Source organism: Suncus etruscus, chromosome 6 (genome assembly GCF_024139225.1).
Source record: "Suncus etruscus isolate mSunEtr1 chromosome 6, mSunEtr1.pri.cur, whole genome shotgun sequence".
Lineage (NCBI taxonomy): Eukaryota > Metazoa > Chordata > Mammalia > Eulipotyphla > Soricidae > Suncus > Suncus etruscus.
In genome coordinates, this window is record NC_064853.1 from 107463203 (window position 1) to 107476631 (window position 13429).

General features: G+C 37.2%; 1 protein-coding gene across 1 annotated transcript in view; it reads left to right on the forward strand.

Annotated features, from left to right (window-relative positions):
- Positions 1-8287: 8287 nt before the first annotated feature.
- The window catches only part of ATP13A5 (ATPase 13A5), a 140534-nt gene continuing 135392 nt past the window's right edge, over positions 8288-13429 (forward strand). The window contains exon 1 of the mRNA XM_049775922.1: positions 8288-8350. Within this exon, the coding sequence (XP_049631879.1) occupies positions 8288-8350 (63 nt within the window). The remainder of the gene's footprint in view (positions 8351-13429) is intronic.

Below are 13429 nucleotides of genomic sequence, written 5' to 3' on the forward strand. Positions count from 1 at the left end.
GATTTCAGGGTTAGGGGCTGGCCAGGTTGCACTAGAGGTAAAGTGTCTGCCTTGCAAGTGCTATCCAAGGAAAGACGGCGGTTCGATCCCCCGGCGTCCCATATGGTCCCCCCAAGCCAGGAGCAATTTCTGAGGGCTTAGCCAGGAGTAACCCCTGAGCATTAAACGGGTGTGGCCCAAAAAAACAAAAAAATTTAAAAAAAGATTTCAGGGTTAGATAATGGCCGGAGCAGTTTAGGGTGCACATAGGTTTCTTGTCTCGAGTACTGAACAATGTGATAATGAGGCCTACCTAGTGGGAGGATACCGTATGTAGTATTGTCCGCTGCATCTTATGTATCGAAGTTTCTTTCCTAAAGAGAAACTATCAGTGTGGATTTTATTTGACATAGATTGAATTGAGGAGGAGGAAGAAGAAGAAGAAAGAATAGAAGGAAAGATTTGGGGAAAAGAGAGAAAGAGAAAGAAAGAAAATGTTAATTTGCCCAAACATGTTCGATAGTAGGTCCTGTGATATAAAAATATAAGTCTCTGGTTCTCAGTTGACTGTTTTAGTGGTCTGAATGGTCATATGCTTCAGTTCCTAATAGAGAACATAAACCAGAGTAAAAGGGTATATTGGGGTGTTTTATCAAGACATTTTCATAATGCAAACTGAATAGGGTATCTAGTATAACTGAGCATCGAGGTGTCATATTAGGGTGCCCACCCTTTGTATTGAAGAATCCCTGTGGACAGAGAAGCTGAGAGGTTATTTTGTACCTAGTAAGATTAAGGCACTAAAACATATTGTTAGGAAATGCTGCTGCTAGAGTCTCTGACTTCCAATCATATTCTTCATCAGTATTTGTATATGAGCCCCCTAAGACATTATTATAGCTTTTTCTACTTTTTTTTTTTTTTTTTGGTTTTTGGGTCACACGCTGCCACGCTCAGGGGTTACTCCAGGTTCTGCGCTCAGAAATTGCTCCTGGCAGGCACGGGGGACCATATGGGATGCCAGGATTCGAACCACTGTTGGTCCTGGGTCTGCCGCTTGCAAGGCAAACACCTTACTGCAGTGCTATCTCTCCTGCCCTACTCTTTCTACCTTTTCTACTCTTTCATTTTACCACTACCACCATCATTACCATAATCAGCACCAATTGAAGCCTAAGTGTTTACTGTGTTAAACTAATGCAAACCATTATCATTGTTGGCTTATCAAAACATAACAATGTTGCATATGTAAGCATGCAACATGTATGTGAAATGGTCCCTATATCCATTAGGGACCATTGGTTAGTAGAAAAAATTACAAAAAAATTTGGAAATCTGTAGAAGATATTCAGATCCTCACTAGTTTCCTCTTTTGGTCATAGGAATGTAGAATAAAGGGATTTGTTTTAGCAAAGAAATTTTACAGACTAGAATCAAAGAATACACTCTCCCATCATCCATAAAATCCTTCACCTTGACAGAATTAACAGAATTCCAGAAAAAAATGGCAGGAATTAATCTGTTCAAAACAAAAAATTACCTTGCTCTTGACTGTGTTTTTTTCATAGTTGTTTTAAATATACCTCTTTCACTTTCTCCTTTGGTTGTTTGTTTTCTACAAGCATAATTTTCTATGTTGGGCTTCACTCTGGGCAGAAACACACCTCCAAAATTTATGTTTTCCAAAGGGATTCAGATTCCAGAGTTTTCAGATTGACAATGGGAGGTAACATGATACTACTCTGTCCAGTCATGTCTTGTCATCAAGCTTTATCCATCCCATTTGACTCTACTCCCTACATGATTCCTTATGTTTCAGACAACTTCCTCCTATTTATTGGTTTTGGGGCCACACCTAGTGGCATTCAGTGATTACTCCTAGCTCTGCTCAGAAATTACTCCTGGCAGGATTGAAGGACCAGGGATCCAGCCTGAGTCAGCTATGCACAAGGAAAACTCCCTACCTGCTATGCTATTGCTCCAATCCCAACTTCCTCCTTTTTAGTAAAATATTTGCATATGTAATTCATAAGGATGCATTGCGTTATACAAGAAATCACAGAAAATAAGGAGTCTTGCCTTTTGAGATGGTAGCAGCTTCCTAAGTTGCATGACTAGAAATCCTATAAAGTCACTTAGAAACTTGACCAACACTTCTATCATAAGAGAACTTTTGCAATCTACACTATCCTCTCTTGGCACACTTACACAATTATATGTAGAAACACAATAGATGGCTCTTTCATTTTGCCACTAAAGTATGACTAGTTCTCCTTTGCTTATGGACATCTGACTATAAAGCCTTTTGTCTTTAATGTCTTTTGAAATTTATAATAGAGCGGGTTTAAAGAAATTATGATTATTTCATCATAGAGCTTGTTTCCTAATGGCTAAAATAAGTGTTCACTACATTTGGAAGCTTATCATCATCACCATCATCATCATCATCATCATTATTATTATTAGCTTTTCTTACACAAATTTTCTCATGACTTAATTTTCTATATTGTGAATAGACCAAATTTCTTTTTTTAAATATTTTTATTTATTTAAACATCTTAATTACAAATATGATTGTGATTAGGTTTCAGTCATGTAAAGAACACCCCCCATCTCCAGTGCAATGTTCCCACCACCAATGTCCCAAATCTCCTTCCATCCCACCCCCCCACCTGTACTCTAGACAGGTTTTCCAGTTCCCTCATTCATTTTTTAAATATATTTTTTAAGTAACATGATCATATTTGGGTTACAGTCATAACCAGAACACCCCCCCCCCCTTCACCAGTGTAACATTACCTCCTTCCCCCTCCCCATCCCTCGCCTGTATTCAAGACAGGCATTCTACTACAATTGTTTTTAAGTTCAGTAAGTTGTATTTTTTTTCCTTAAAGAATAAAAGTAAAAAAAAGTAAAGGTGTGATAGTAGCAAGAGCCATTGTTTGCATAGGTCCAGAAAAATGGGGAAAATGGAAAAAAATCCTTGACCTGATTATTAAAAAGGCCTCACCTCAGTTTATTGGCATAAGATAGACTTTGGGTTCCAGGCAAACCAGTCTGTCCAACTCCAGTCATTCTCAAGGTCTCAGTGAAACTTTTTCACACTTTAGCTGTTGTTGGTATCAGATTCTTTTATTTAAAGACTCTAAATTCTGTGCTTTCTTTCATCGATGTCAGGCTGATGTGGAGCATCCTCTAGTTTCAGCATACCATTAAATGCAGAGCAATTTGCCCTGCATGCAGACTGTTGCTGAGTCGTCTGGGTGCTGGGAGCACTCTTTGGAGTAAGTCACTGCCAAAGCAGTGGTAGGTCTTCCCTGGTAGAGGCTTGGATCCTGGTAATGTTGAAGACAATTGTGGTAGTTTCCATAGATGGTATCCATTATTCAGGTGTATATGGGCGATGCCCATTCTTCTGAGGCCTGAGCCAAATCATTATGCCAATATTCAGGGTAAAAGGTCTAATTACATTACCAAATTTGTGTCCCCATCTCTATTAGATAAGAACTTGTTTGCATATATATTAATTCCCCATTTTAATGTGCCTATGCATAAGAGAAGCAATACCATAAGATATTGTTGATGCATCTTGTTTATTTATTTATTTTTTTAATGTGTGCTAGTTTCTGTGGTGTGAGATGATAATTCATTGTTGTTTTAATTTGCATCTCCCTGTTGATTAGTGATGTCGATTATTTTTCATGTGCCTTTTGGTCATTTTTATTTCTTCTTTGAGGAAGTGTCTGTTCATTTCTTCTCCCCACTTTTTGATGGGATTATATGTTTTGTTCTTGTTAACTTCTGTCATGATCTTATATATCTTATATATCTTAGATATAGCCCCTTATCTGATGGGTATAGGGTGAATAATTTCTCCCATTCTGTGGGTGGCCTTTGTACCCTACTCACTATTTCCTTTGAGGTGCAAAAGCTTCTCAGTTTAATAAGTCCCATTTGTTTATCTCTGCTTCCCCTTTTATAGGACAGTGGTATTTCCATCTTGAAGATGTGTTTAGTGTCAAATCATAGAGTATTTTACCTCTGTGTTCTTTTATACACCTTATAGATTTGGCCTGATATCAGGGTCTTAATCTGTTTGGAATTGACCTTGGTGCATGGTGTTAGATGGAGGTCTGAGTTTGCTTTTTTTGTATGTGGATGACCAGTTGTCCCAACACCACTTGTTGAAGAGGTTTACCTAGTTACATTTTGCATTTCTTGCCCTTTATGAAAGATCAATTGATTGTGTGTCTGGGGAACATTCTCTGAATATTCAAGTCTATTCTATTGATTTGAGTTTCTGTCTTTATTGCAATATGATGCTGTTTTAATGACTTTTTTTTGTAGTACAATTTAAGGTTGGGGAAAGTGATGTCTCCCATCTTCTTGTTTTCTTTTTATTTATTTATTTATTTATTTATTATTTTATTTAAACACCTTGATTACATACATGATTGTGTTTGGGTTTCAGTCATGTAAAGAACACCACCCATCACCAGTGCAACATTCCCATCACCAATGTCCCAAATCTCTCTCCACTCCACCCAACCCCCACCTGTACTCTAGACAGGCTTTCTATTTCCCTCATACATTCTCATTGTTAGGATATTTCACAATGTAGTTATTTCTCTAACTAAACTCATCCCTGTTTGTGGTGAGTTTCATGAGGTGAGCTGTAACTTCCAGCTCTTTTCTCTTTTGAGTCTGAAAGTTATTATTGCAAGAATGTCTTTCATTTTTCTTAAAACCCATAGATGAGTGAGACCATTCTGCATCTTTCTCTCTCTCTCTGACTTATTTCACTCAGCATAATAGATTCCATGTACATACATGCATAGGAAAATTTCATGACTTCATCTCTCCTGACAGCTGCATAATATTCTATTGTGTATATGTACCACAGTTTCTTTAGCCATTCATCTGTTGAAGGCTATCTTGGTTGTTTCCAGAGTCCTGCCATCTTCTTGTTTTCTAAATGTTGCTTTAGCTATTCTATTAATTAAAATTTTTAGATTGACTCTTTTTTCAAGAGTCACTATGTAGATCCACCTTAATACCTGTGCACAATTCTTGAGAATCTCAAAATGTCCTGAGATTTGTGGTACTGCTTAGGGGTTACTTTCATTTTTCATCTTAGCAAACTAGAACTCTCTAAATAAGGTATAAGATGGAAGGCATAAATTTCTTTTTATTGACTTTATGAGGTGAATATTAATGATCCCTGAGAACAGAGCTAGGAGTAAGATCCTGAGCTCTACCAGGTGTGACACAGCAATACCCATCCTGAGAGAGAGAGAGAGAGAGAGAGAGAGAGACAGACAGACAGACAGACAGACAGAGATAGAGACAGAGAAAGAGACAGAGAGAGACAAAGCATAAAAGAGAGGGGAGAGGAAGAAAGAAAAAAGAAAAGAAAGGAAGGAAGGAAGGAAGAAGGAAAGATGAAAGAAAGAAAGAAAGAAAGAGGAAGAAAGAAAGAAAAGAAAGAAAGAAAGAAGAGAGAGAAAGAAAGAGAGAAAGAAAGAAAACAAGAAAGAAAGAAGAAAGGAAGGAAGGGAGAAGAAAGAAAGAGAAAGAAAGAAAAAAGAAAGAAGAAAGAAAAAAGGAAGGAAGAAAAAAGAAAGAAGAAAGAAAAGAAAGATAAGAAATAAGGAAGGAATGAAAGAAGGTAGGAAGGAAGGAAGAAAGGTAGGAAGAAAGGAAGCAAGGAAGGAAGGAAGGAAGGAAGGAAGGAAGGAAGGAAGGAAGGAAGGAAGGAAGGAAGGAAGGAAGGAAACTATCCAATCTCAATCCAATCTCCAGATTCCTCCTTCAGAGAGGTGACAAATTTCTGAAAAAAGCAAAAATAGAAGGTGAAATTGATGGAGATCTCTTATGCTGCTTGCCACTGTTCCTAGACTCTAATCAGCCCATTATTTTCTGCTTTACATAAGTTATTTGAATCTTTAGGAAGGTTGTAAAACTCTAGTCTATACTGAGTACTGTCTACTAAAATTTACAGCTTTTGGTTTTCAAGATTTCCTTCTCAATACAGAGAAGTCATCCTTTTCTGTGCTTCAAAACACATAATTGAAAATATTTAATTAAATAATTGTGATTTACCAAGTTGTTGTTAGTTGAGTTTTAGGCCTACAATATTTCAACACCAATCCCACCACCAGCATCAATTTTCCTCCACTAGAGGTCCCATGATCCCCAATACCCACCACTATGACAGACATTTCAACTGAGGGCGTTCATCCTTTCCCCTTTACTTCCATTCTCTTCTTCCATCCCTCTTTCTGTATCCCTCTATCCTTCTCTTCCCTATTCTTTGGGGTCAAGGATGACCGTGGCATCCCCCATTACATTTTCTCATGAAGTTAAATTTTATTTTCTCATCTAATTATTCTATATACCATTGATAAGTGACGTCATCATAAAAATTGTAAGAAAATTATTATAAATCTTTCCAAACTCTGTGATTCATAGACAATTTTCCCCATCACATTCCATAACATATAATATAAGCAAGGCACAGCACAGAACATTTTGAAAATAAAGTCTCCAAAGAGATAGAAGGTAAAGGAAAATCCAGTCTAATGTATGAGATGGCAGCCTAAGGAATCCAAGAATTGAATTTGATATTAAAAACCAGAAAGCCTGTCTGGTGAGGGATAGTAGAGAATGTCAGAATGCTTCCACCTTCCCTTGACTTATTCTTTCCTAACTGATAAGAAAATGAAAACCTTAATATGAAATCTGTTCTTGCAGTCACAAAAGTATGTCTCACTCAGACAATTGCCATGAGTGAATTTGTAGCTCTTTCTGTTGTCCTGCAACACATCCTTTCTTCAACTGTGCATCCTTGTGTTTGTTTTTGTTCTATAAAAACCACTTCTTTAGACTTTGGATCACCTTCCAATCTGACAGCATGTTTCCAATCAGGTACTTTCTTGATCCATGACTGAGTCTTTTATTTGATTGGTCCTTGTAAACTGCTATTGCACAAGCATTCACATAATCACTGAGTCACACTGATTCAGTTCTCTAGCCTGAGAAGTCCTTTTTTAAGATCAGAATTTTTTTTAGGGGGATTATTGGTGGGGATAAATTTGCACTGGTAAATGGATGGATGTTGAATATTGTATGACTGAAGTTCAACACTAAGCAACTTTTTCTAACAATTTCTTTCATGGTGATTCAATTAAAATGTGTATTTTGGTAATTTGCATACTAAAAATAATTTCCCTTTTCTGCACACACATTTTGGGGGGCCTGATAAAAGACACAGACGTGGCTATGCAGAAACAAATAGATTAATTAATTTGTGGTTCTTGGTAAAAGTCCACAACTATTCAAAACTTAAGAAAGTGTTCACAGACTAGTGGGTTTTAAATTTGAATTCAATTATTCACTTATTTTGGGCTACTTTCTATGATGATGAAAGTTTCCCTTTTATGGGATGTGATGGGGACTGTGATTTGCCTTTTTATATTTTTAAGAAGAGCACTTTAGGTCTTAGATGTCAAAGCTAATTATTATTGAGATTGTTGTACTTTTTAGAACCTAAAATTCAAATGTTAATTGATTTTTTTTCAGGATTTTAAGTAAGCAAAAATAGAAACCAGATCTTCCAGTCTCCAAAATATTTCCTTTATTTCCTATCATAAATCCACCTTTTGTTTAATTCTTACTGGGGATCATAGAAGTAGTACAGTGGGTAAGGCACTTACTTCCCTTGCACATAAATGACCTGGTTTCAATAGCTGGCACCCAATACAATTTCTTGAGTGATCCCTGAGGAGCACAGAGCCAGGAATAAGTCCTGAGCATTGCCAGGTAGGTATAGGTAGAAACAAAACAAAACAAAACAAACATGCAATAAATTATTATTAAAATAACAATAAGCCTATTACTTTTCTAAAGTCCATTTTATTCATCCCATAGTTTAATTTTCTGGTCACTCAAGTTTTTAACAAAGTAGCCACTTTTATTCATTTGTTGACATTCAGGGACAGCACATGGGATACTTTATTTTTCTAGCTCAATAGCTTAAGTCTACAGGCTTTCGTAAACAGTTCAGCAAATAACCACTAGAAAAAGGGAAGAAATAATAGGCAGATCAATTAACAGACCAATCCCGTGGCTGAGAATGTTTCCTCTATTTCCTTTGTTAGCCTAATAAGGTAAGGTATGTGCTAAGAGATTTTAAAAGCACCTGGGAACAACAATGACAAGTAGCTGGACTGTTCTGAGTTCACCTGGCCCCAAGGTTTTGGCATTTGTCGAAAAGTTCACCAAGAAGACCCTCAGAGGTCCAGTTTAGATGGAGAAGCAAAGAAAGAAAGATCACCGGGCTTTGCTCAATCCTGGAGAGGAGAACGAACTGGTGAGTCCTGTTATTTTTAGGTTAGTATTTTCTAGGTGCCCGAGGCTGTGCCAGGGGCCCAGGAAGGGATTTGTACTAGGAGTTGGAGAGTATTAAGTATTCCTAAGGTATGGCTCCGGCACACCTTGAGACAGAAACAGGTTTCTCAGAAGGGAACCTCCGGAGTCCTGGAAAGGTGTGTGGGTTTTTTGTTGTTTTTTTTTTTTTTTGCTTTTTTGCTTTTGATCCACAAATTCCCACATCCAGCACTGCTCAGGGCTTACTCCTGACTCTATGCTCAGCGATCATTCATGGGGGTGTTCTGGGTGCCCTGTGCTGTGCAAGAAACAAACCAGTTAGAAGGAAGGCAAGTACCTTAATGCTTGGTTTATAAGATTACAAATAATTTTGTTTAGGGGTTAATGTGAAACAATGTGCCAACATCCTTAAGTCATTTTCTGCCTCACCTCCTACTCCTTAGTTACTTAATTACCCTCAGTTCTACCTGGTTTTGTTTTCATTAGACATGTCTGTTCCATGTTTGTTTCTTCATATATCCCATACAACTGAGATTATTCTGTATGTGTCTTTCTCCCTCAACTTATTTCTCATAGTATGATCTCCAGTTCTATCTACATTGCAATAACACATGTGGCCCATGTAAGTCTTATTGTACTGGGCTAATGCTGACAATTGGTGCACTGCTTTAAAATCTTTAACCTAAAAGGATTCAAACTATGAAAACTTAACTCTAGTCCCTGGAAAACAACTCTGTGCCACTTCTGATTTCTTCATCAACCAACAGGCAACTTTTCTTACTCCCAGAAAAATTATTCTCTGACTATTTTTCTCTTACAGACTACAATATTTGTAAAAATATAGCCTCCTGTTCTAATGTTCTTAATCACTGAGGTTGGTATGGATATTAATGAATTCAATAATGATCCAGGTCCAGTTGCCTCTTTTTCTCAGTGATCAAAAATTTCTTCAGGAATCTTGCTATGCTTACCTCCTGTTGTCAGAGCTCACTGGGTGGTGGAAAAGACTGAAGATTATTCTTTTGCAACTCTTGAGCTTGGGGAGGGAGCCCAGATGGATCCAGAAACTTGATGACTTAGGTAAACTTGGTGAGAATGGAACTGTCCTAGATGCATAAGAACAAGCTATTGTCCTGCTCCAGAAGACTGTGTGCTTGCAAATCAACAGGCCCTGTGTGCTGTCAGGTCTGTAATACTTTGAAGAAAAGCCAGAAATATGTATGCTTCTATGAAACAAACATATCATAAGTTTTGGAAACAAATTCCTTTTCACAAAATAAACCAAACTTGGCTGTGGTGTTGTATCAGTTCTTAGAAAGGTGTTAGTTTATTATGGCATTTTATTTTATTTGTTCCCCTCCACTCCCATTTATTTTGTTATTTTGAGGTAGTGGCTATGCTTGCCTATGTTTATTGCATATTTTTAGCTGGTGTGCTCTTCAGGTGCATTCTTGACTATACTTCCACTGAGGTTCACATTGCTTTTAGTTATGGTGCTATGGTGCTTGTTGTATCCTTGATCACTGAGGACTGCACTTAATAGCCACAATGCTCAGACATTTTTCTTATTGTGGTTGTAGAGGGTTATACCTCTTTTTAGTATGCTTACACATACCTAGGGACACCCACGAACACAGCCAGAGATCACTTGCAGAGCTATACAATTAAAGCTCTCAGGCAGAAACATGCTTGCTACATGAGAACACCAGGGATTTGAACTCATGGTTCATATTCTTGCAAGGCAGCCACTCTAAGCCATTGACTATGCCTCCAAACCCCATTTTGTAACTTTTGTAAATCAGTTAAATGGAGGTGAAAGACATACCCAAATTTCTCAGGGGTTACCAGGATCACTTCTGAGGGTGCGCAAGAACTATGGTGTACATGGGGACTGTGTTATGTTGAGTCTTCCCCTTGCTCTAACTTTTGATACATATATTTCTGGTCCTGCAAAAGTTTGACTTTCGCAACCTTTCCTGACTTGATCTTCATTTCCTGTATTTACTCATGGCCCAATCTAATTTCTACTTGAAGTTATCATTTTCAAGAGAATTACTTGTAATTGTGTGAGAGGATACAAGATAAAAGCTACATCTGTTGGGGCAAATAATAAATTTCTTCAATCAAACACCCACAGAGATCTCAAGAAGGCAGAAAGGACCTGTGAGTTCAACACAAATATAAAGTGTGACATCTGCCTCCTGAGTTGAAGCTTGTCATTCCTTTCTCCTATTTTTTTCTCCCTGAGGTCTCCAGGAAGAAAATGCTGTGAGTCTGGTGCCAGGGAAGGAGCAAGGACGCAGACAAAACCATTTCACTTTGTGCTCACAATGACCTCTGACAGATACCCTTCCAGTTCCGACTGTACTGACCTTCCAACTTCTCCCTTCCTCTTCCTCCCTAAATTCCCAATACTAGCTAACACTAAATGTCTTTAGATGTTTCTGTTCAAATTCTTCATTTTTCCCAGCAAGGTTCTTTGGTGCTTAGGTGCTCCTGGTTCTATGCTGAGTGATGATTATTGATGTGCTCAGCGGCCATATATGATGCCAGGGATTGAACCTGGATGGACCATATGCAAAGCAAATGCCCTCCCCATGTACTATTTTAATGACCCTCATTGTCTCCTTTTTCATTCAGCAGTTTTGTTTTGCACAACCGTCTGGACTGTTTTCATTCTCCTGCCCAAATATCCTATCAGCTCCTCTACTCAGTCATTTTTTCTAAGCCTTCCTGTGTTGAAGTTCTCACAGTGGTAGCATTGAGTTTACAGCACCCTTCACAAGCCCTAAGCAAATTGAAGCCTTAGGCCTGTTTTGCTCAGATCCAATACGAGGAAGCTTGTGTTCAGGTTGACTTTGCTTTGAATTCTGGTCCTAGTTTAATTTAATTTCTCTGAGGTTAGTAATTTTTCCATTCAGTATGGTGGCAAGGATGGAATGAGGTAATATTGCTTTTCGACAAATACATTTTATGATACCATATTGTTAGTCATCATCCCATATCAAAATCTTCCTTTGATTAACAATTTGACTTGGTAAAAAAAATAGTAGGTGAAACATCTAGTCAGATAGCAGGAGGTTCTTTCTTATATTGTTGATCTTTGTGAATCTGAGCATCAATTACATATGCTCTATTTCCCACATGGTATATCAATGGAATCCTTCCTCAGTTTGCAATGTGAATGTGCATGTATGTGATCATATGTGTGCATTTATATGTGTGAATTGTCTTGTTTTATAAAACTACTGTAGGAAAGGATGAGATATAGTCAAATGAATGATAGCATTATTACTATAGCTACTTATCATTGTTCATTCTGAGAGAGAAAAAAAACATCTTATATCCCCATGGCCAAACATACCTTTCATATACCTGTCTTGGTTTCCAGGTTTATCTGGTTTTTCTTTGTAGTCTCTACTTTCTGGGAAGGTCTTGATTTACATCATGGTAATTACTTTCTGAGACAGCATGTTTTACTTCAAGACTCACTGCACCTCACATAATTGCGGATTTAGTGGAGCCTTCTAGGGATCTTAGAATGACAAAGGTTTCATTGAGCCCTTCTGCCTTACAGCTTTGGGAAGTGCACATGGAAAATATAAAAAGACTCATGGAAGTTTAAAAAGTCCTTGACAGTTGAGGAGTCAGAGGTTATAATATGCAATTTGAAAAATGTAAGGAAATGTATGTAAAGAGAAGTTGTTAATATTCGGTAAAATACATAATTTCTGAATTGGTTTTAAGAAAGAATTGTAACTTGTTCAGAGTTTTAAGGGCTACCCTGAAGTCAGAATAGGTTTTTTTTTTTTTGATACTTTTTTTTTTCATTTCAACACAACTGAAATTTATGTGGATTTTGAAAAGCAGCATCTCTTCAATAAAGAAATACATATCTTATGTAAGTTAGAATGAGACAAAAGCATTTTGATGTTCTCCTGGTATCCCAACATTGTGGCTGAACAATGACTGCATTTATGCTAAGAAACTCCTAGACAGGAAATATTCTATGTGTAACCAAATGCAATCCTTGGGATAAGAATGTAGTATTCATAAGATGTGTTAGGAGGATGCCAAGACTCAGTTGCTAATTGTACCCTTTTTACCAAAAAGGCTTCAGGAAGAGGCTGGAAAGTAAATTGGTGGGTATTATCTCAGTCCTTCCATACTCAAAGGAAAATAACTATTTTTTATTTTAATGAATATCTTAATTGATATTGTGAATTAAATAGTCATAATTTTTTCTTTTTTTAAATATCTTTTTTTTAGTAATTGCATGCTTAACATTCTTTTTTATTTTATTTAAACACCTTGATTACATACATGATTGTGTTTGGGTTTCAGTCATGTAAAGAACACCACCCATCACCAGTGCAACATTCCCATCACCAATGTCCCAAATCTCCCTCCTCCCCACCCAACCCCTGCCAGTACTCTAGACAGGCTTTCTATTTCCTTTGTACATTCTCATTGTTAGGATAGTTCACAATGTAGTTATTTCTCTAACTAAACTCATCCCTGTTTGTGGTGAGCTTCATGAGGTGAGGAATGTCTTTCATTTTTCTTTCTTCTTAAAAAATAGTTATTTTCACTCATCTATGGGTTTCAAGAAAAATGAAAATAACTATTTTTAAGAAGAAAGTTATTGAAAGAGTTCAGATATGCTCCTTATTTTATTCCACAAGGGAGAAATATGAATGAGATGTTATCTTAGACATCTCTTATTTACTCCACATAACCAAAATTCCATTTTAAACTGAAGATGTTCTTTGTCAGGTACTCAGTCTAAGGGAAAATTCTGATTTCTCAAGTTTCCCTGCTTACCAGCTCTAGAATCTCAATCCCCTCACCTTTTACTGTTCCCTAACTATTCACTCCTCCAACAAGGGCCCTGTTACACATTTACTTGCAGGAAAAGCACAGGTTAGTTCTTCTGTTATAACAGGACCATTTATCTTTAAGGGGTATTCCTGTACCTGAGAATAATGTCCTTGTGTTTTGATTCACATTGCTAAAGGGAGAGGTGCCTTCCTTACTTCAAATAAAATTTTTTTTTTTTTTT